We start from the raw sequence: 24,344 nt of genomic DNA on the forward strand, positions 1-24,344 counted from the left end.
AAAATATCTTTTTTTTAAACCATCCAGGGTTGCAAACCTAATTCAGCCAATAAACCTAAATAAGCTTACCCATTTCTTAGACAATGTAGCCTTATAATAATTAAAAAAACAATAAAACTTAAGTGTGTCAAGAGTGCTGGTTGTCATTCAGTTGTAAGAATAACTTTTGTTGTCCTTTTTAGTTTCACAGGTTTTAAGATAAGGCCCTAATAATTGGACTGTGGCTACTGCACGGATGTTTGAAAGAATAAACATCTGTAAAATATATCACTTCACTTTCTAATGAAGTGTGCAGCAGAGGAGGGAAAAAAAACCCGGTAGTTAAAACGTCACTGATTTGAATTTGGAGAAAAATGGGTGCAAGCTATTTTCTGCAGAATGGCAGGTTGTGGACAAAACAGGCTTAACAGAGGAGGAGATTGGGTGCCGACCATAGAGGAAAAACAGAGAGATCTTATACATCTCACACATCTACATTCACTCACCTTCTGAAACACATCATGGAGCTCCTGCAGGGACGGTCGCACAGCTCTGTGGCCACTCATGCTGCCTGCATTGCGGTAGAAGTCAATGTGGGGCACGCGGTCCAGAGTGTCATGACCGAAGGCGCTGATCACGGAGGGTCGCACTGTCCTGTGGTCATCGTTGGTCTCCTCATAAACTGGAGGTTCATCCAGGTTGGAATCATAGGCAGAGTTGATGTGCCCCCCCTTGTTAGAATTGAATCTCTCCATCAAGAATGCTGAGGGAGACTCTCAGATTTAAACCGTCAAGGATGAAAGAACAGTCTAGTCTTCAGACATCCAAAAGTTTCAAAAGCGCAGAGAGCTGGATCAACTTGGTGTGGTTGTCCTTGTTTACTGATGACTAGGCTATGATCTATGATCAGACTTGCAGAGAACTCTTCTGATACTCTCAGCTCCTTGCAAATGAGCTGGGTTTCTTTCAGATGGCTTACCTTTATACCATGTATCCCAGGGTCATACACTGGCTGTCAGCTATTGGCTAACTTACTGGATCAACCCTCAGAAATCCGAACAAGGGGTGTCAGATATGTCCTTGCTCCATCGTAAGGGACACAAAGACATTGCTTAACTATTAACCAAGTCATAAACACCAAACGAGAGATAAAGGTGCTCATTGCCTGAGTGCTGGAGAATTGATTACTAATATTATTGTGTGAAGAGTAGGGTAACAGCATATGTTGTTCTGTGGTTGCAGTTTAAGTTTAGTATTTCCTCAGACCTATGGATGAATCATTTGGAAACATCCACATGGAAGTTCTCACTAAACAGGTTTCAGACCCATTATGATGTGTATATTGTAAAGAGTCTGAAAAAGATAAGGCTAATGTAGGCCAACAGAAAAATATACATTTCATAACATATGTTTGCAATAAGATATAATCCTGAGGAACGGTGTGATAACGGGAGAATCTACGTGTGACTAGTATACTGGGCCCAGAGTTATATAGCGGATTAAATAAATGTCTCTAATGATTCTCTTTGCTGCAAATTGTTATGGGGGAATGTTAGTGAATTGGCGAGCTCAGAAGAAATGGCCATATTAATGGGGAAAATGGGAGTTAATATAAGACCATGAATAACAGGAACATGCCGGAGGCCTTTCACCAGAGCCACATGACTTCTGAAGTGCCTTTAAAAGACCTTTTAACAGGTAAACTTCCTTATTACTGATACACCACAGTGATTTATGCACCCAGTGAAAGGGTGGCTAACGACTTGAGATCTGACCTTGGCTGTATTGCGGGCTGACAAAGATACTCCAGCATGTGTTTCTATATCTAAGTTGAAAGGAGACAATCAATTGTTCATTGCCTATCAAATCAGTGTTTCAAAGTTTTTATGGTTTAACACATGAATGATACTGACTGAGTCATGCTGAAGAAAAATTTCCATGTGGAGTGTAAAGATCTGCACACTAGATCTCTCCTCTTCCCTTCTGCCTCCCCATCTCGTTTTTTTTCTTAATCAGACTCAAAAAGCCTTGTACACCTAATAAATAATAATAATAATAATAATAATAATAATACATTTTATTTAAGAAAGCGCCTTTCAAAACACTCAAGGACACTGTACACAAGCAATAACAACAACAAACGTTATAATTTACAAAATAGTAAAGCTAAAACGTAGAGCAAATAAATAAAATAAACTAAAGTAGCAGGATGGAAAAGTTTATGTGGATTAGGCTATTGTGAACAGGTGAGTTTTGAGTCTGGACTTAAAAAGAGGGAGGGAAGTGAGGTTTCTTATCTCAGGAGGAAGGGAGTTCCAAAGACGGGGGGAGAGCAGCAGAAAGCCCTGGACACTTTGAAGCTTATGGATAGATTTTTGACTAAGACCAAAAAGAAGAGAGTTGCAGTAATCGATCCAACTAATAGAGATATTAGTCTTAAGCTTTGAGACACATGTTCATTCCCAGGTTTACAGTGTTTTTGGTGGTTAAACAGACCCAGGCCTTGTCTCATTTTACACTGCGGCTTTCTTATTAGAGTCAGTGATCCTCAGGCCTTGCTGACTCTCCCGCAGCCGGGACATGAAATTGCTGCGATTCTTTTTTATTATCCAGGCTGCTTGACTTTTGCCAGATCTGCTTTAATAAATTCACAGTATACAGCTTTCCTCAGAGAGCTGTTGAGCGGACACTGTGAGCCTGTGGTAGCAGGTGCATATGCACCAATTTGTACAGAGAACAAGGGAGTCTGCACTCTCGTTAACATCCAAATCACTTGAAAAAGGCAGAAAACCCCTTTGCATAATCTATCAAGCCTGCAATGTGAAAATATTAGCAGACAAGATTCTCGGCATTACATCTTAAACAGGAAGCAATAGACTGCAAATTAAAGAGTGGTCAAACCTTTTAGCTCCACTCATCTATTGCACTAATTGTACTGCATTATGGCATTCAGAAACAAAATAAGTGACCTGGACTCAAATATGGTCTATTTAAAAAAAAAAAAAGACAAGAAAATTTTAAGTGCTGGATAAATGTTCTCTCTTTTCTATAATCTAGCAAAGACCAAACGTGATCCTTAAAATGAAAAGGAGAAAAAGTCAAACGCGAAATAACTCGCAACTTCTGGCTTTGATGGCTGTAATGTAGCCTTTGATCCAAGAGTAGCAGCACTTCTCTGAAAATTCAGCTTTTTTACATAACTACTACACATAGAAGTGTTTTCTTGCAATATTAAACTCAGGTAATATATACCGTTTCATTATCATTAATAATAATGATAAATATTCAGGTAAAATAAACTTTCTGTATATATATTATCTTGATCAAATCAATTCAAACCACCCTGGTTTGAATTGATTTCAGTGTTAGCATTAACATTAACTTGCAAATAACTAAGAAAAGGGTATCCAAGAATCAGTTTTTTTTAATCATTTAAAAGTAAATTATTAAAGAACCTTTTAATCATTAATAACCATTATCAAACAATGATATATATCGAGGTAGGTAATCATTGATATGTTCATTCAGACAGGCTTCCACAGTTGTTCAAAGCGCTTATTTCGAGCCTGTCCACATTAAGATTATACATGCAAAAGCAACCCAGCAAACCCAGCGTGAACTGTGAAAAGATAAATAAACACCTTGAATATTTTTATGATTTTGAGTTTTCTATACAACGTGCCATTTTTAGCACCACTGTTCTTTATCAGAAGCAAATGCAATTATGGGGAGGCTTGTCAAATTATGTAACTCAAGTCACGAGTCTAAAATTAAATAGTCTTAGATAAAGCATTAGATCTGACCCCAAGGGCACTGACAATAACCAGTGCAGTGTTAAAATGAGGCATTTAAACTACAGTATTCACCTCACTAAAATGATTTCCTAAAGCTCTTGTACTAAAAGCAGCAGATTGTGTTAAATTGCTTTTGGTTTAAACAAAAATGTAACTTTTTGGATCTTCTGGCCTTATTGCGAGGCCAGAAGATCAAGGTCAAGGTCATAGCTGTGAGGTCTGAAGATCGCAAGTTATAAAACTAATGATCGATAATCAGCAACGCTAAGGTACGTTATTCAGCCATGCCATCAACACATGATCTGTGCAATAATAATTTTGTAATCATTCATCAGCTCCTATTTCCATCAAACCCAGGAGCCAAAGATCCAAAGAACTGTCTCCTTGTTTTATTCCAGTCAATGAAGGGATAGCGATTTATAGTGTTTAAACGAATAAACGACACCGTCCGAGCTGACAGCAGAGTGACATATTACAAGACAGTGCGACGCAGAAACGCTTCGAAACACTTCCTGGGTAACCTTTGTTAGAATGTCGGGTTCATTTTTCTTTTAAGTGGTCTTGAGGGCAAATTGGGCCTTTTCCTGCTAAGAATAGATTTAAGATAAGGGTGTCACGTAGGTGACAGAGATAATGGTGCAATAATGATTGCATTCCTGACAAATGATGCGTGTCAGAGGGGATGAACAGGGTGGCCTTTCATTGTAAACTGCATGTGGGTTCTGCAGATCTGCTTGCGTCTGCTGTTGCATTAGCCCCCATTTCTCTTTAGACCGTACCATACATGCACATGCATATCATCATTTTCTGCATGAGGACCTATTTGTAAATGTTTTATTTAAAAATAAAATAAAAGTCTAACTGCTTCTAAATCTCTGATGGCATCAGCCACACAGGGGCGTGGCTGAGGACTCTAGGAACAAAATGCCTGCTCAGCAGGACCAACCATGGGCTTACCAGGAGCAGGGGTGTTTTAGGTTTAGTTAGGTTATTCTGTGCTTAGTTAATATTAGTGTGTTTTTGTTTTCCCCCTATTGTGTGTAAATGGTTTGGCCAAATCATTATAAAAGCTACCCTCATGTCTTTGTAATTAGGTCAGTTTGTGAGTTAAGTTGTGTCTCACTTTGTTTTATTTAAGTTTCTGGAAATTACTTTTTGTAGAGTTATATTTAGTTGACCTCTTTTATGGGCCTGTTAAGTATGCTTTTGAATTTTGGTAATTTTGGACTTTTTGAGGGTTAAAATAAAGAAAACCCTTTTTGAAGATACTTTTTTTTGCCTGTGTCCTCTTTGCTTTGGCTGCTTGGTCCCTCACAATCTCCAATATTAGCCTGTGGAGCTCTCTTGCTCCCCTTCCCTCTGTTGCTGCAGCAATGTTGCAAAACTGCTCTCCTAGCTTACGAGCGGGCCATGTAAAAAGGCTTGAAATTTTGTAGCATGTAGCGTGCTCACATGTAAAACAGATTTCCCTGCATAAGAAGCAAGAGGCACAAAACACAAAGACTTTGCAAGCAATATTTTAAAGTGAAGAAAATTCTATTTATTTTTACATCATTGGATCCAACGAAAATCAATGAGAAACCTCCACCACCAGCTGAGCAAGCGACAGGCCTGTCGTCATGATATGACACTCAAGCACACACACACACACGCACGCGTACGCGGGCACGCACGCACAAACAGGTGCTCTAATGTTTTCTAGATGAAGGCACATAAACCCATTGAAGGTCACAGTAAGGCAGAGTCACAGCGCTAAGGAGAAACCGTAGACCATAGAAATTAGCAAAGGAACACTCCAGACTTTGAGCAGTGGGCCGAATTACAGAATCTCTGCTTAGGACTGTTCTCTCTTCCTCTGTCTGGAAGAAAGACTGGAGGTGAGACCGAAACTACAGGAAAAAGATGTTCAGGTGCAGCGGGACGCACATCCCACACCTGTTTTCCATGTGACCTTTTCCTATGCAGGCAGGCGAGCAGTGAGAGTTTCTCCTTGTCGTCAGAAAACTAGCAGTGCTGAGAATGAGGAAGTCCTTCCAATTTTTTTTCGTCCTCATTTCGCTTGAAAGCTAAACAATGGAAGTAATGCTTGACAAGTCATAGAGCAACACTGCCACATGTATCAAAGTAAACAGTTGGGGTTGTTTTTTGTTCCTTTCACTCTGACACGTGATTGTGGCAGGATACAGTATACCATCATTCAAACAAAAGCAGCAGTACAAACTCTTGAGAGTTGATTTTGCATCATTTAGAAACAGTAACACCATAATGTAAATCACAGTTTGTCGTGTTGCCTTTCATTGCATGACTTCAGAGAACAAGACACCACAGAAAGGGACCGAAGTGCACACACACAGCAGCAGCAGCATCCATTTGGATCATCCACAGATTGGATTTGATTAGTCTACAAAGCACTAGTTAGACATATTACCCTGTATCCACTCGTATACATTCCTGTGCAGAACAATTTAGCTGTGCAGAGTTTCAAACACTCTCTCTCTTCCATTCTAAGTTCACATGAGGAATCTTGTCCCTGAGTCTTCAAACTATATCGTAAAAGATCCATTGCATCCTAATCTCCCACCCACTTCCATGAACATCCATGAACATCCATGAACATCCATCTCTTATTATCTATCTACAGACATTCATTCATCTCGCAGGTATGGGTTAAAGGGAGCTTCAGCCAAGTTCTGTGTAAATCGATGATTTGAAATACACACCCCCTGGCAGAAGGGCGGACAATATGACCACCTCGCACACTCACACGCATACAACAAACATGTAGTCGCACACGGACACTGAACAATTCACACACATTAAACAACACACGTGGCTTTGCTGTTGGAGTTTGGTATGCCACAGTAATGTCTTAATGGCGTTTCAGCGTGCAATGGTTGTGCGGAGCTTGTGTGCGTTCATGTTTGCAAGTGTGTGTGTGTGTGTGTGTGTGTGAATATGCATATGGATTTCCATGGACACTTCTTGTTTGCCAGGACATCTACTGATGCGTGTGTCCCTGTGTTAAGTAAGGGCGTACTCAAACGTCCCTTTCTCCAGCCCCTCAATGCCATCAGCCCAGTTGGAGGAGGGCATACTGCTGTAGGGGTCCAGCAGGATCCTGAAACACCTTACTATTAGCAGCCCCAAAAACACCAGTAGCATCCCCACAAAGGCAAAGGCTGTCTTCTGCTCCAGAGTCAGAGAGTGCGCCATCATGTCGTTTCCGCTCATGGCAGCAAGGGAGTGGTTGTAGTGGACGCTGCTCATGGTAAACCAACATCTAGGTGCCTCATCTCTCCTCTGATAGGGTCAGGCGTTTAGAAGCCTGCATGTTACCTGGACAGAGTTTAAATGATGGTGTCAGCTATCGGCCATCATGTCTTGTGAGCAGATCCATTTCAATCAGTCTGTTTAAGTGCAACAGTTAATGCATAGACTGTAGAGAAATTCATTCAAGGTTTCCTGTATCTACATAAATGCCTCTATTGAACGTTTGAAGATTGATCTCTCTCATTCTACAGATCACCCCCACCCCCCCTGTAAATTTTGCAAAGAAATTAAAAAAAAAAAAAACAACCCCAAAACCCAAAGAGCATACGTGAACCGAGGAAAGAGACAGGCTCGACTCACTGAAAGCAAGGCATCACTACATGTCTTTAAGTCAGGTTAGAATTACAGTGTGTCGCAGTGCATAGCCAGCCGTTACACATAAGCAAAGCAGTGAGGAATGAATGACTACATCGCATCTTGTGAAGATGTGACGCTATATATGTTCCGCTCACAGGAATGGAATCTCTACCTGTTGCATGTAAGCAGATGCCTGTGCGACAGTGCAATTCCATTAGACGGTGAGAGGGAAACTGTAAATGACCAAACATAATCAAAAAATTGGTGTGGTCACCCAAGTGGAAGTCTGCACTTTCCCAATCCCCCAACCCCAACCCCAAAATCTTTCACATGAACACAAGCAGCAGGTGGCCAGAGTGAGAGGACAGGAAGCGGTGAGGGGGTAAAAGAGAAGGGGGATACATACAGATAGGAAAATGAACAGGGAGGACAGGGAAAGACAGACGAGGAGGAAGGAAGCAGAATGATGAGGAGGACACTGCACAAGTGTGGATGGTGAGAGAGAGTGAGAGAAGAGAGAGCGAGGCAGTGAGGTAAGGTAAAAGAGAGAGGGACTGCATTGACAGATTCTCTAGTGAGGATGTCTTAGGGAGAAAAAACAGGCGTCTCACCATCATTATCGTGCCATCCTTACAGACCTGTTGCTGCTGTCTCTTCCGAACAACTCCTCCTTCTTGAAGCCTTCAGATGTATATCCATTAATTCATCCATTCCTGGCATTCTGGATGTGCTAGGCTAACTGCTCATCTAACCAAAAAGCCAGAGGTGAAGAGATTAAAACAGAGGAAGGGAAGCGGAAGGCTGGATCTAGCTATTATATGTCTATTCTGAGAGATAGAGCTCCTGTCCTCATGCTCCTTTACTTGCCGCCCGCTGCTCATTATCATTCTGTTTCTCTAGCTCTCTCTCCAGAAGCACGCGCGCTTGCTCCTGCTGCATGGCAACCACTTGTTAGTCTCACTCAGCTGCTCTGCTGCCTCAGTCATTCACAACATTCCCTCCCACCCCAACCTCAGCAGCACCAGGATGAATGCAGCAGCATAAACAAGCAATCTGCCTCATCTGCTTCTTCTCTCTTCACTGTTCCTTCTCGGGGCTTATTTGGGGGCTTTCTCCAAAAAACAAAACGTCTCCAGCAAAAATCAAACAGGGATCTCCTGCTTTAGCAGGCAGGGGGAGTGCTCCCTCTGACTGCCTCTGGGCTGTAAATGCTGCTGCAAAGGTATTTTTGGTACAGCACAGCACTATCCTTCAAGCCGAGTTTGATGATGTGTCTTTAATTGGTGCAGTTGGCTGTGGCCAAATCGAATTAGCCCCCTCTCCTTAAAGGCTTATCCGAATGCAAGCTGCCCTGACACGGCGAAGGAGAAAAGCCAGTCATTTTAAGAGATATTAATGTAGTGAATGAAAAGCAGTATTGCACAGAAAACAAAAAACAGATCAAACAGCAAGTACTTGATTATTAACTATAAAGGAATGCAGCAGTGAAGCATCTGGCCATCTGTTTCATTGTTATTCAGTAGACATTCAGATGAACAATGTTGTTTGTTGTCACAGTGGTGCAGTGGCTCGCATCTAAGGATAAGGCATGTCATGAGGGAGATTATCATCACCGATGCAACCTTAGATGGGAATAGTTCCTTCATATTGGATTCGTGCCTCTGCAGTGTAAATTTTAGTATTGCTTTTCTTGGATCAGCAGCTATTTTTTAGACTTATTGTTATTACTTTGCTGTATTCAGGTAGAAATAGGCAGCCTGTTTCAGTATTTCAGACAGTGTTTGCAATTTAGATGCCACACTGCACGGGCAGTTTCATCATTAGTCTTTTTACCTTGTTGTTCTTATCAACTTAAAGCCCAAAGGTTAAAATGAAAGTCTCTTAAGAGGTGCTATTGTGAAGATACAGTGGAGTAGTGTGTGGCTATCAGTGATGAAACGCATGTAAACTGCATGTTATTATCAATCCATTGATTGATAACAAATTTGCAGAGAGGATTTCACAAGTCCATTCATGTCAAAATTATCAGAAGTTCAATTACTTGCCTTTATCATATCATTAAATGCACCTTTACTTGTGTATCAAGGTGAAAGAGGAACTGCTGAGGCATTAACTTGTTGCATAAAGCATATTAGAATATTATCCAAGCGATCAGGAGAAAGGCTGATACTGAGAACTGTAAAACAATTATTCTAAACTGCTCTAAGAGAAACTTTAATGAATGTCTTTTTGGGGGGTTATACCGTCTCAGTACAAAGACTGATTTGCAAAGATTGTAATTACTCCAGTTGGCTTTCCCGTCAAACAAAACTGCTGCAAATACTACTTCTCCAGGGAGCTGCAAGTTAATCAAATCAAATTTTATTTTCATTAAAAAAAGAAAAGGTCTGGTAAATTTTTGCACAAATACACAGGGCGATCGTGGCTCAAGAATTGGCAGTTCATCTTGTAATCGGAGGGTTGCCGGTTCGAGCCCCGGCTCAGACAGTCTCGGTTGTTGTGTCCTTGGGCAAGACACTTTACCGACTGCGTACTGGTGTTGGCCAGAGGGGCCGATGGCGCGATATGGCAGCCTCCCTTCTGTCAGTCTGCCCCAGGGCAGCTGTGGCTACGACTGTTGCTTGCCTCCACCAGCGTGTAAATGTGAGAGTGACTGAATAGAGGAATTATAAAGCGCTTTGAGGGTCTCAAAAAGCACTATATAAATGCAATCCATTATTATTATAAGTAATATATTTGTTGTGTTGAGGTGGTTCGGTCATCTGACTAGGCTGCCTTCTAGGTCTATCTGAGAGGGCACTGCTACCGAGAAGAGGCCCTGGAGCAGACCCAGGACGCACTGGAGAGACTGTGTCTCTTAGATCATAGGTCTTTCATTTTAGGATGTGCAGATGTGACTTTTAGCTGCTTCCTTATTCACAAGGGGTCACTTCACATGTTTGATTTGGCAAAACTGAACCAGAGATCTTTTGCTTGTTAGTGTAAACCACTACACATGAAATACTTTGTCGTCATTGTTGCTTTCATTCGGTACTCACACTCCAGCTTTAATTTATAGGTCTTGCTCCAATAATAGTAAAAGTAAATGTGATACTTTATCGATTAGTGATTGTTCAGCAGGCATGGTATGAATTGTGCACCAATCATTTGTGAAATGGATGTTATGCCATCAAGGAAATGAAGGATCAGTTTACTGATCTGATTTTTCATTTACAGAGTGATGCATGCAATTCACTGTATGTTAAATTTTAACCTATGCTCAGTTACAGGTCAGCCAGACGTACGGTTGTTTGCAACTTGTACTCTGTCACTCCTACGTGTAGCTCTTCCTGAATGAAGTGAAAGTGTTTTTTTTTTACAAGTCAGTTTTTGAGTTAGTGGTTAGTATGCCAAAACCAAAGCAGTCTGGTATATATATGTATATATATATATATATATATATATATATATATATATATATATATATATATATATTTTTTTTTTTTTTTTTTTTTCTATTTGTAGCTGCTGAACCAAAATGCAGAAGCAGTGTGTGGAAAAAAAAGTACAACCCATGATTGAGTAGCTTGTAGAACCACCTATAACAGCAATAACTAACTTGTGTGTCTCTTCAATTCATTGCGGTTAGCAAGGATTTCAATTATGCACAGCTCTCTTAAGTTCCTGCCACAGCATTTTAATCAGGTTGAGGTCTGGGCTCTAACTGGGCCATTGCAGCACCATGATTCTTTTCTTTTTTGGTCATGCTCTTGTAGATTTACTGTTTTGCTTGGAATCATTGCCCAATTTCAGCTTCATCTGTCAGACAGACAGCCTCACATTTGACTCTAAAATAGTTTGGCTTATAGAGGAGTTCAAACTTAATGACTGTGAGGTGCAGGTTCTGTTGCTGCAAAATAGGCCAGATCACCACCCCTCCACCACAGTGCTGTGGTGATTTGCTGCGCTTGGTTTTCACCAAAAATTGTGCTCTACATTATGTTCAGACATCTCCACTGTCTGGTCTGGACATGACAAAAGACATGTAGACTCTGAGATGCTATTACTGTGTATTGCATCGTCTGACTTTGGGGTGAATTTACTGGGTCATTCACTCCTGGGAAGATTGTCACATATCTGACAGTTACACATAAGCAAAAAGTGAAAATGTTTGGTTTTACGCAGGTGCTCACACTTACTGATGATCAGTTAATCAAGTGCATTCGATTAACAGCACCTTACTGTTTCTATAGGACTACAGACCTGCTGGGCAACGAGTTCTATACAACTGTGCAACTTTAAACTGTGATGTTAAAAATTAGCTTTCAAAGTATTTCTCCACTGGTGGAATCTCCTCAGGGCTCGCTGAGCAGATTCTCTTCAAATGTTAAAGCTGATTGTGTGACGAAATTGAAAGTATTCCTGCAGTGGAGTAAAAGTGCATTAATCAATAGTTTCAGGAATGATGAATAGACTTGGCTCTGCATGATAATCAATAAGATGGGACATTTTAGTCTGACACCGTGAGTGTGCTGCCTGGAATATTGTAGTTTATAGGTAGTACTGGTATTGCTTTATGAATTACAATGTCTGAAACAGGAAAACAAATGTATTATAGCACTGGCCTTTCTAACCAGCAAACAGATCATTTTTAATAAACTTAAAGCTACACAAACCAAACAGTTTGAGGATGGAAAGCTGCCATAAAGATGTTATGGAGATCAAATTAGTGGAGCAGGCAATTCTCTGGGACCTGATGTGCTTGATGGTCCTTGGAGCTTTATTGGATCATATTTTAAGAAAGTTTAAACAGATTCTATAACACTGAACTTCTGTATATTCTGTACCCGAACATCACCCCAATTTATGTTTCTTTTTTGTTTTGTCTTTTTATCTGGAAAGGGGACATATACGCATATAAAATAGTTGTTGCTCTATAATACTTTATAAGAAATCTTTTGCACTATATTGTATAAGACATTTTCACAGTATCCAACGATTTTCATTTTAGTAGACGCTTGTTCGCACGCTGTTGTGTGCATGTATAAAATGGCTTTGGTGGACAAAAAAAAGTTTGCTCATGGTATTGCTCAATTTGGAATCCTTTTTACTGCTAAAATAAAGTGGGGCACATAAGAAAAAAGGTAAGAATCGCTGCATTAGAAGCTTTTACTTTCTTCACTTCTCAATTTAGAGAGAAATCGCGTCCACATTCTTTTTACAGGAGTTAATTTTTTCTTTTCACCCGTGTCCATTGACACCTATACTATTCAATTCTCCGACGATGCCTAGCAACAGCTCCCAAATCTCGCGTTGGAATCACATATCTTCCCAGCACATTTTGAACTGCGTAGCGATCGAGTTATCCTGCGTTGTGTGTGGGGAAAATAAACATCAACATGGCAGATGTTGAAACGGCTAAAGAGGAACCACAGGAGGAGGAAATTTCTGAATCAGTCAAGTCGGAACCCGACGAGACATCTGAAGAAACACCCAACGGTGTGAAAATGTGAGTTAAAAAGTTGTAATATTATCCGGTCGTTCTGCGTCGCTGTTAGCTAGCTTAGCTAAAATGGAGTCCTTGAATATTAGCTATTGTTAGCAAAGAATCCTCCAATCTCTTGTAAGAAATATAACGTCGAAGTATATGTGTTAAATTTAAATATAATGTAAGACTTTAAGGTATATATGCATCTCCATAAACTGTGGCCACAATGTTACAAGGCTGGTGCAATGGGTCATTCTCGGTTAGGTGCTACTCTCCATTGTGTTGTGCTTTCATATTTAGCTAAAGCTAACGAAACTCTGAAATTCAGCGCTAGTAACCACCAAGCCAGCCTTACTTTAATTAAATTAATTAGGTTTAACCACAAGCAAAATAAGCTGTGCTTTTACTAGTTAGCACCCATTCTAATCTTAATGAAATTGTTCATGGCCATTGCGCTATGCTATGCTAACAAACCTGCGGTTAGCTGCTAATGGCTCCGCGCTGTTGCACAAAAATTATACCGGCTTAATACATTTAAAGTGCTCTATACGCATTAAAGTATCAGTTCATTTAAAATGTGTGCTGTATTTTCATAAGGATTTATAAAATGTCACACTTGGTTAAAATCCTCATTATGTTGGTCTTTAGCGAAATCAGAAGTTGCATGAATACTTTTCTTTTAATTTGTTTATGCATTCATCTACTCACGTAGTTGTCATTTACACGCAAAGAAATCCAAAGTTTGTCCAGCACGTATGCATGCATATTGCTGTTTGTGGGTATGGCTATTTTAGATCATGATATTATTATTATTATTATTATTATTATTACTTTAGATCCATATTATAGAATTTATTAATATGAGTAGAGTTTTTTGTATGTATAAGGTTAAAAAAGGTATAAATTAAATTTCTAAAGCAAATCACAAAAGATGAGTCTGCTATTACTCACAAATTTATTAAGGGTAGATTTTTAATTTGATGCCCCAGTGATCTGTGGAAGATGTTTAGAGATGTTGACCTGCACTTCTCTGTATTTTGTAGGGAAGAAGAAGGCAAGCCCCCCAAAGAAAAGCATGATGGTAAAGAGAAATCCTCTGGAGGCAGAAGAGGAGGCCGCTACCATCCCTACAAAGACAAACATGGTGGAGAAAAGAAGGGTGCTCATAGGAACAGAGTGTTCATCAGCAATATCCCGTATGATATGAAGTGGCAGGCAATTAAAGATCTAATGCGTGATAAAGGTAATCTACCCAGTGATGGGTATGGCGTCTTTCCCTCTGCCTCTCTCTTCAGCTGAAAAGAAGATTTTGACCTTTTGTTCTGTTTTGTTACAAGCTTGAACGTTTGCTTCTAACGCCAGCTAATTTGTGTGTAGCTTTTGTGGATATGCTTAGTGCAGATATTAAGGAACCGCCATATTGTGATTTAAGGTTATTGGAGTTTTAATTCTTTTATTTATGTATTTATTTTTGGATGGGCACCAATTTAGCTTGGGCTGATATGTATGTGAGGAAAAAGTAGGATTTACGTAGTTACATTGTTACTTGTTTTAATGGATTGTCAGCTCCAAAATGTAACCTCAATCCAGCAAGGAATATTTTGATTGTTGAATGTTTTTGTTGCATCTGCATTAAGGTGAATCTTGCTAGTATCAATGAAAAATATTCCAATGTTTTACTTTATGAAATACAGAGTTCCCAAAAAAGATATTTTGAAAGGTCAAAGGACAGCTTAAACATCTCAACTGCCTTGAATGGAATTTGTTGCTAAACTGATCACGTTGAAGTCTTTTGATTTGAATTTTGAAATTCCCAGGTTTAATATAGCTGTGTTTTTGTTTTTTGCTGTTTTTGTTTTTATTTTTCTGGCCTTGGCCTTTGGGTGTCTCAGTCACTGCCCAGAAAGGCATGGTGTTGTCTGGTGGGATGTTGGTCTGGGCTGGCTGTTGATCAATGGGGACATCTCCATCTGTAGCTGTATTGCCAAGGCCAGCGGTGATTTGAAGACTTGGTGACTTAAATTCCTTTGTTCTTTTGGTATTTTCCCTTTGTATGTCTCATGTAGTTGGTGAGGTTACATACGTGGAGCTCTTTAAGGATGCTGAAGGAAAGTCAAGGGTAAGTGATGTGGCCAAATTGCTGCACGAGGTTTTAAATGCCCTCAGCAGGCTCTCAATAATGTAGTGCTCTTTTAGGCTCTGATCCTTTGGGTTAAATGAACTGGAGACACTATAGGTTGTGTTTAGAGCCTGAAAGATGGCTAATGATTGATTTTTCATTTGAAAGGGAGATGTCCTGTTGACTTTTGGAAATGTAGCCAATGAACTCATCTAAGAGTATACTTTTGCTTTTGTTGTTGTCATTTCAATTGGTTTAAAAGTTTGTTTGTTTGGCCATTTTCCAAAGGGAAATGCGGGGTTGTGTGATTGGTCTTATTGATTGACCCTCATGTCTCAAAATTTTATTTTACAATTCTGTTATATGGCAAAGCTTTCTGTTTAATGGAACAAAGCAGTTGCAAAAGACCACGTAGTTGTTTTTGTTATGTCTTTATGTTAAATGGCAACAAATGATGCAATAGATTTAAAGATGAACCACACATTTTTTCTCTTAAAGTCACAACTTGTTAATCCTAAACAATGTACTAAATACATTTGTTGTTGCTTTTTTCATCTATCGTGGTAATCAATGTCCAGTTCAAAACCTAAATATTTTCAGGTAAAATAATAGAATGTTTAAATATTACTGACAAATGTGATTGTTGTTTTTTTTAGTTTTTTTTTTAATTTTAACTGCAACCTTTATATATTACTGTTTAGATATTTTTCTTCTTGTAATATCTTTAATTATTAAGAAATGTGATGTTTGTTTGTTTTTGTTTTTTTTCAGCATTTTTTCTTGTTTGCAGTAAAGTTAAAAACCAGCCGGCTCAAGCCAGCAGGGAAAATATGGCCAACATGCATAAAAAACATATTAAAAACTAGTTGAGATGTTATATTATGTTTTTGTTTGTAATATCTTGTTTTTAACTGTATTTTGTTCCCTCCTTCTGTGACTCCTGAACTCCTGTGATGCCACCTTCGTAGGGGTGTGGGTAAGAAACCCTATTTTTCTCAAAGAAACAACTTTTGTTTTTATATGTTGTGCTCGCATTGACTCATGTGGCGTCTCCGTTTGCCTCGTTCAACAGTGTGGTGGAGTTCAAAGATGAGGAGTTTGTGAAGAAGGCAGTATTAACTATGAATAAACATGACCTGAGTGGAAGGCCACTCAACATCAAGGAGGTGAGAAGCATAGATTGCCGATTATATTTAGCTGTTCTCTTTTTTTTTTTTTTTTTTTTAAGAAAAGCTGATCTCATGTTGCTATTTTCTGTTGATTGTGGGCATATGAAGCAGTCATAAAAAGATTGTGGTGGTAACCATGATGTAGCATTATTACATTACATATGTTTTTGTTAACATCAGATCTGAAAATATCCAGCGATGTACCACTAAATTAAAATGACACTGTGAAATTTTCTAGTTTTATTTATTTTTTCTTAAATGTTATCATAATGTTTTCTATTTAAGGACCCTGATGGAGAGCATGCCCGCCGTGTGTTGCAACGCATGGGAGGGGGTCAACAGGGAGGCCGTGGGCAGGACATGGGGCCTGGTGTGATGAACCTCCCGCCCTCCATTGCTAACAACCCTAACATCCCACCTGAAGTCATCCATGCACTGGAGGCTGGGCGACTTGGCAACACTGTGTTTGTAGCTAATGTAAGGAAATGTTATTAAACATTAATTATCACTGTGCAATTGTAGACATCTGCCAAGCACACTCGTATACATAGTGAAGGCTTTAAAGTAATTTAATAGCTTGGCACCAGAGATTAGTATTACTAATTAAATATTTGACCAGCTGTGAAATACGTCCACAATCATATGTTTCTACAGGATTTGTGCCAGTCTATTTTAAGCCTGGCAGCCCACCAGAGTTTAATGGAGCTTCAGCTGGGCCTAAACATTGTGTAATTTAAAAAAAAAAAGTTTTTATGATATGTGTATATGTTGTAGCTATAACTGTTTAGCAAGCAAATCCACTTTCACCATTACAGTTACCGTTAACTGTTTACGCACAAACATGTAATTTAGAATTATTGTTGGGGGAGGGCGGTCAACCTGGAGAGAACCCACACAGACACAGAAAGGCTTTAGCTGGCCGGTGAATTCAAACCCCTTTTTTGTTGTGAGGTGACAGTGCTAAACCCTGCACCACTGTTCTACCCCGACCAAAAGAGTTAGTAGACCCCTAAGTAAGCGAAAATAACTAGATAACTACTGACATACGGTAGTATTGTTTTAACTCCTTTCATGTGCTATCCATCCACTAATGTTTACTGTTTACCGTAAGCAGTAGTATAATCCACTTTACTTTGTCTTCGTACTGAAAATGGGAAATGAACTCCCCACTGTACCACCGTCACCACCCTCCATAAGAGACGGCTACAAAAGCTGCTGTGCCATCTTTACCACACAGTGTGCACAGTATGGCTGTCACTGATATGGAGGTATAGCAGTTTCCAAATCTGTGTAGTAATCTTTTTTTTTTTTCCTGTTTATTAAACGCACTGGTGTCTTTCTATTGTTCAACAGCTGGATTTTAAGGTGGGGTGGAAGAAGTTAAAAGAGGTGTTTAGTATGGCCGGTGTGGTGAAGCGAGCAGATGTAAAGGAAGATAAAGATGGCAAGAGCCGTGGGATGGGAACAGTGACTTTTGAGCAGCCACTGGAAGCTGTGCAGGCCATTTGTATCCTTTATAATTAAGTATTAATTAAAAAAGAAACAAAAAGAGAAAAAGAACTTATTCTGTACAATATTTACCACAGCATTCTCCTTGATGTTGATTCCAGCCATGTTTAATGGGCAGATGCTCTTTGACAGGCAGATGCACGTAAAAATGGTACGTGTGTGTTGTTTTTGTTTGTTAAGTTACAATGTGCTTTAAGCTATGCAGACGGTGTGAATATGTGGGCAAAGAAAAATGCTTGGTCTTGCAGGATGAGAAATCTCTACCCGTTGAAGACTTTCGGCAAGTAGAAAAAGCACCTCAGTTACCACGTGAGTTTGCTGTTATTCCCTTATCATAAGCAAAAAACGTAATTTAAAAAAAATAGTTTTATTATCATTAATCAAGTAAACGCGTCTTACCAGAACAGGAAGTGAACAGCTGCATTTTAACAAGATGGTGTGTGAGTGAATAAATAATTTGTTCACCAAAATGGCAGTGTGCCTTTAGTATGTATGAAGTATGTCTTGAGCATTTCTTGTTGTTGGAGACAATACAGAAGGAATTTTTCTTCTTTGTGTAGGTGGTCTAGGTGGTATTGGCATGGGATTGGGGCCAGGAGGTCAACCCATCAATGCCAACCGCTTGAGTGGTGGAGGCGGCATGAGCGCTATGGGACCTGGAGGTCAGTCACCTTTTGAGATATTAGGTTTAAATTATATTCAGTGCAAAGTGTGTCGTATATATGCCGAGTTGCAACAGTTTGTCTTTACAAGCCAATATTTATCCGACAGAATTACATTTCCACTAGCTGATCATCAAATTAGGGTCTCAAGGCAATATTAACTGTGTTCAAGTTAGACTGACATATATGCAACATACCAGTGTCTGTTTTTCTATTAGCCTCGATGTGCAAAGAAATGAAATGATCAGAGCTCTGTCCAGATAATATTTAAGCGCTTTTACGTTGTAAATTTTATGGAATTACATCTGTTTCTTGTAATTCGATGTTCCTTTGTCTTTGCCAGGTATGGATGTATCAGGTTATGGTGGAATGAACAGACTTGGGGGAGGTGAGCTTTTTGCTACCTACGAGTTTCTTTCCTGTTGAATGACCATGGTTACCTCGGTGTTAACAAAGGAGATTTCTTTTTCTCTTCTGCTTTCGATAGGAATGAGTAGTGCAAGTGGAGGCTTTGGAGGCATGGACAGCATGGGCAGTATGGGTGGGTTTGGAGGGAGGGACATGGCACCAGTTGGCAGAATGGGAGGTAAGTCTGTTTTACCCTCAGTGGGCCAAAAATCAGGTTTTCTTGTTTGTTATTGGTAACTAATGTGTCATCTCGTTTTATTGTTGATTGTTTTGTTTCTCTTTCATTGTATTTTTGGTGTTAAGATATGTACCGATCAGGAATGGGTGGAATGGATCGGGACTTTGGGCACGGTGACATGCCAATGAATCGAGGATTTGGGGATTCTTTTGGAGGAATGGGTAAGTTATACTCTCACTTCAGTGAGGCTGTGAGTTCTACTGCATCGTGGTATAATCGAATTTGCATCAACTTGCACTCTTCTTTAGGTGGAGGCTTTGGAGGAGGCATGGGCAGTGGTGGCATGGGGCACATGGGAACTGGATTAGGCACAGGTTAGGAAAAAAAAAATCTTAATACACAGTGTTTCAAATTATCATTTTTATAGCAGTTGTTCAGTAATTAAAGGTACATGAGACTCCACAACAGTACTCTTACTTAAAGTTTGGGCTGCCCCCAAATCATCATTTCCTTCCAGTAGTTAATATATTTAGTCTTTTCCAAGTCTGACCTTTTTGGTAAAATGTAACTCTTTTACTTGAATTTAAACAGTGTAAATTGATAAAAATGGAAAAATAAAAAAAAATGAAACAAAATTAACAGTATTTCCTGCTATAACATAAGTAACATCTCTCATATCAGGCTTCCTAAAGGATAACATTTGAATAGAGAAACAGAAGCTTAGATCTTTATGGCTGATTACAGCAACCTAATCTCCTGAACTGTCATACACTTAGCAGTGGGTTTGGAAACGTGTGGTCATGGTTGTCACACAGATTAAGAAAGTAGTGTATTAATACGTCTTACTTATTAAGAGTCACAACAGACTCGGTCACCACACGCATTTTATTTTTGGTAACATAAATAAAGAATAAGATATAACAGGTTTTTTTGTATGAATTAGATTACTCTCTCTGGTAGCTGCTCTATAAACACCGGAACAACAGTATATATTTTTCTAGTGTTTTTCTCATTTTTGCTATGTAACTTTGCACTGTCCGCTTTATGCTGTAACAAATTTCCCTCGTGTGGGACTAATAAAGGTTATCTTACATTAATGACTAACCTCATATTGTGGCTGGAGCATCTCAGTTGTTCCCCTTCCCTACTGAAGTTTGGTCTGTTTACATCAATTTTCCATGCGATTGTATTTGTCAAAAAAAACCATCAGGAACTTTTATCAAGTGGAAAAAGGTTAGCGTTCATTCTCCAGGTTCACTGTGTTATGCTTTGGTAAGCTAACATAGCAGTGTCGCTAGCGATCACTAACACAGCATTATATACCATCTAGCCCAACTTCAGTAATCCTACAAACGTCACTATTGTGTAGTTTTCTCTCTACATTCATGTTGGAAGTGATAGCAGAGCTGTACGTTTTATTTTTTTCCAGAAATCTCTCAGTCAGAACATGCTATATCATGTTCAGGTAACTAGCGAAACCAGCGAGCTAACTTCTAACTCTGTTTAATTTAATAAATTCTGTTTTCATGGATGCCTGGACGTTAAACTTAATTGTTAAACCTGGTAAAGCAGCAACGCTGCTCATTTTATTAAAGATGAAAGAATTTAGAAAGTTTTTAACTCTCAGTGATGCTGCAGTGTTCGTTTGACTTTGGGACCTGAAGCGGATGGAGTTTAGGGCCCACTGTTTTATGCTTTGTTATGCTAACATCTGTGTCGCTAGCGATCACTAGCACAGCATCATATACCAGCTAGTCCAACTTCAGTAATCCTACAAACGTCACTGCTGTGTAGTTTTCTGTCTTCATTCATGTTGGAAGTGATAGCAGAGCTGTACGTTTTATTTTTGCCCAGAAATCTCTCAGTCAGAACATGCTACTAGTTTCGCTAGTTTAGGTAACTAGCGAAACTAGCCAGCTAACTATCTGCTAACTTCTAACTCCGTTAAATTTAATAATTTCTGTTTTCATGGATGCCTGGATGTTAAACTTAATTGTTACACCTGGTAAAGCAGCAACACTGATCATTTTATTAAAGATGAAAGTATTTACACAGTGTTCGTTTGGGACCTGACGCAGACGGGGTTTTGGACCCAGATTACTATGAGCCGTGAGGCTCCTGATTACGGTAGCCATAACGCTCAGACAATCGATCAAGCAGTGCGGCTTCGTAGCTTAGCAAAGTCCTACTAAAACATTTTTTGACTGATTTTTGAGCGCCGTGTACCACATAAAATTGGTTCGAGGTCAGTAAACACAGTCAGAATTCATAGATAAGGCGCACCAGAGTATAAGGCGCACTGCCGATTTTTGAGAAAATTAAAGGATTTTAAGTGCGCTTTATAGTGCGGAAAATATAGTACTTGGAGAAAAGAGATGCATTTTGAAGACCAAGAAAAAAACAGCAGAGGGCCTGGCTGGCCACAGCAACCCACAGAGAAAATATGCACTTTCTCTGTTTCATGTATGCCAAAAAACCCACACAAACCTGAAAATCTTTACAGTTACAGTGTAAGATGGAATCTATGATGGAGTTGTCAAGTTTTGGTTGACCAGCCTTATGGTATTTTTCCATTTCATCCCAGGCTTGTTTAAATTATTAGACTGAAAGTATTCAGAACACTGCTTCCTGTACTATAGCAAATGCTATGGTATTTATTTTCCCAGAGATCGACAATTACTTGTTTGTTAGAGACTAAAAAGGGGTATAGTGGTTTGTCAGTAGTTAAAATGTTTTCTTTTCACAAAAGAATGAAGTTTTCCCATTGATTCTTCGTGCAGTGTGGTGACTAATTATTTAAACTGGTACAGAGTCTGCACCCACTGTATAAACAGTGTCATGGCGACATTGGCTTCTGTGATAGCAAGTTTGGAAGTGGAAAATCAATCCTCTTCTGCACCGTTTAGATACACTTCGGTTACATTTTATTAGAATAAGTTAATAAAAATCTATTCATAAAGCGGTGCAAAGTGTTTTAAAAGTCCCAATTCACAGAAATCTGTCATGAGGCTTTGTAGTTCTACAGCAGTGCAGGAAACTGCAAACATGACCCTGTTAAAACCTAACTGTGCATTAGGTTAAATTGTTTGTGTGCACTTCTGTGTGTGTGTGTGTGTGTGTGTGTGCGTGCTCAGGTGGGGGAATGGGAAATATGTCGATGGACCGAATGGGCTCCAGCTTTGACCGTTTGGGAATGTCAGGAATGGACATGAACCGTGGCTTTGGTGGCTATGGAGGCGGGGGGCCGGGCCACATGGGTGGTGGCATGTCGGACAGAGGCTCAGGGTCCAAAGGAGGTTGCCAGATATTTGTGCGAAATGTAAGCAGAAATAAAACCATGTTCATTTATTCTGATTTTCAGAGCTGTTACATCTGTGGACATCCTTATCTTCCTATACAGTCAGTCGTGATAGTGATAGTAGTCATAGTGCAAGCACTATAGTATGCTGCCACTCAAAGTTTAAAATGTTAAAGGGGAATTCAAAGGTCCAGGTTTAGCAAACATCACTTGTGTTAGAATTTCTTGTAACCCCCCCATCATTCCTCTTTTGTTTAGATGTGTTCTCAAGACATTTGTGTATCTAAATTTACTGCTTCTTTAATCAGTTCGCTGTGCTAACATGATCAGTTAAACTTTAACGTGATAAACGTTCATTAGATGTCATTAAATATATTGTTGCTGGGCCTTTGATTGGATAGCTGCATAAGCACACAAAGTTATTAATAATATGTGGTGTGCTTTGATGAATCATTAATTTTTGCTTGGAGGATTTATGATCAGTTCGATGTCATCTTTGACATGTTTGATTCCTGTACAAATAGGGCTGTTCGATATAACGATATATATCGGATGACGATATAAAAACGTCTTATCGTTTCATTTTACGCTATCGTTTGTTTCGTGGTGTTGCAAAATAAACGTTTACGGCAATATTTTTTCATTATTTTGATGGTCACTGTAGTGGCTATATTAATTTCTTAAAGTTCTCACTTTCTCTTATATTTATAACCACACTACAGACAGACAAGCGTTTGTTTTTATGCGTTGTCGTTAGCAACAACGACGGTAAAACCACCGCGTGTCCGCTTGTTTATGTTCCACATAAACATTTCACAATAAAGCTCAAGATCCTGTTGTGACTTTTCAAAATAAACTGAATCACGTGAAAGATGCAGTTTTACGGATTAGGAAGCAAAAAAGAGCCGTCAGGTGCTAAAAAAAATAAACCTTAGACTCAAACGTTAGAACAGGCTTTCACACGCAGCACGCCGTGTAAGAAATACTCACAAAGAAAACAGCGGCGCTTACAACTTATGTCTAAAAATGTATAGTTTCATGCATCAGTTAAAACACTCGACTCCAGGTACGCGACGCCCAGCTGGAAACACTTCACGCAAGTCGAGCTGCCCGAGATTCACAGAATTTATAGAAAATGTTAAATTTTTGTGATTTATATCGTTATCGGACGATAGATGTCTTAATATCAGGATATGAGATTTTGGTCATATCGCACAGCCCTATGTACAAAGGTCCAGCTGTAAATGTGTTAATGCTGACTAATGTAATGACTGAAGTATATTTTTGTTTTATAGCTGTCCTATGATTTGACATGGCAAAAACTGAAAGACAAGTTCAGTCACTGTGGTAAGTGTTTCGCTTATTATAGACCACTGAATTAATTATTCTGTTTAATTCATGAACCACTGGAGCACTTTTGGCATTTCACCACAATTGATCGCTGAAAACAAAGGCCAATATCTAAGATTTAATCAGCACTTTGTTAAAGATTCTGCTTTCAAAATTCAGCCGTTGCTCATTCTTTTCTGCTACAGGTCAGGTAATGTTTGCAGAAATCAAGATGGAGAATGGAAAGTCGAAGGGATGCGGAACGGTGAGATTTGACTCTCCAGAGAGTGCCGAGAAGGCCTGCAGGATGATGAATGGAACCAAGATAAATGGCCGAGAGGTGGACGTCCGTATTGATCGAAACGCCTAGATCCTTTGTAGAAGTGAAGCTAACACGTACACATTCAGTCCCCTTGCCAATGATCTTTTGTTTTGTTTTAAAAACACAATTACTTCATATCTTCACGTGTAAACTGTTTCTTTCTTTCGTCCTTTTGTTTGTTAATGTAAACTACATAGCTATTTTGTTTTATAAACCCTTTTTAATTTGTGAGACAGTTTATTTGACCAAATAAAGTTTGTAATTTTTAAACTTGGTGGTTGTAAATTCTCCTGAGATCAAAGTCTCGAAGTTGTTCTTCATTGTCTAAACTTTTGCTGTAGTTCTGCCCCCACCCTCCAAGAACAGTGTTCTACATTGGCATCTTCAAATCTAAAAAATACCACAATAGTCCACAGATGAAACTCAGTATGAGCTTATTTTATAGGAACAAAAAGATATTCAAGTATTTAAACCTTCAAGCTT

The 24,344-nt window shown here is 39.3% G+C and overlaps 3 protein-coding genes across 3 annotated transcripts in view; 1 reads left to right on the forward strand and 2 right to left on the reverse strand.

The window, feature by feature from the left end:
* Positions 1-1,028, reverse strand: part of slc12a1 (solute carrier family 12 member 1) — an 11,766-nt gene extending 10,738 nt beyond the window's left edge. The window contains exon 1 of the mRNA XM_026163588.2: positions 486-1,028. Coding sequence (XP_026019373.1) covers positions 486-734 — 249 coding nt within the window. The 5' untranslated portion in view covers positions 735-1,028. The remainder of the gene's footprint in view (positions 1-485) is intronic.
* Positions 1,029-5,285: 4,257 nt separating this feature from the next.
* On the reverse strand, positions 5,286-8,407 carry ctxn2 (cortexin 2). Its single transcript, XM_026162254.2, has 2 exons — positions 8,012-8,407; positions 5,286-7,109 (listed from the first exon to the last, which is right to left on the reverse strand). Exon 2 carries the CDS (start codon positions 7,038-7,040, stop codon positions 6,795-6,797), a length of 246 nt encoding a protein of 81 aa, XP_026018039.1. The 5' UTR covers positions 7,041-7,109; positions 8,012-8,407; the 3' UTR covers positions 5,286-6,794.
* Positions 8,408-12,695: 4,288 nt separating this feature from the next.
* On the forward strand, positions 12,696-24,131 carry myef2 (myelin expression factor 2). The gene is made up of 17 exons (XM_026163589.2): positions 12,696-12,888; positions 13,911-14,110; positions 14,934-14,986; positions 15,955-15,962; positions 16,059-16,152; positions 16,441-16,632; positions 17,509-17,662; positions 17,766-17,815; positions 17,913-17,973; positions 18,225-18,326; positions 18,670-18,714; positions 18,814-18,912; positions 19,038-19,133; positions 19,221-19,286; positions 22,047-22,231; positions 23,506-23,557; positions 23,746-24,131. Exons 1-17 carry the CDS (start codon positions 12,779-12,781, stop codon positions 23,907-23,909), a joined length of 1,731 nt encoding a protein of 576 aa, XP_026019374.2. The 5' UTR covers positions 12,696-12,778; the 3' UTR covers positions 23,910-24,131.
* Positions 24,132-24,344: the final 213 nt, after the last annotated feature.

Source organism: Astatotilapia calliptera, chromosome 1 (genome assembly GCF_964374335.1).
Source record: "Astatotilapia calliptera chromosome 1, fAstCal68.1, whole genome shotgun sequence".
NCBI lineage: Eukaryota > Metazoa > Chordata > Actinopteri > Cichliformes > Cichlidae > Astatotilapia > Astatotilapia calliptera.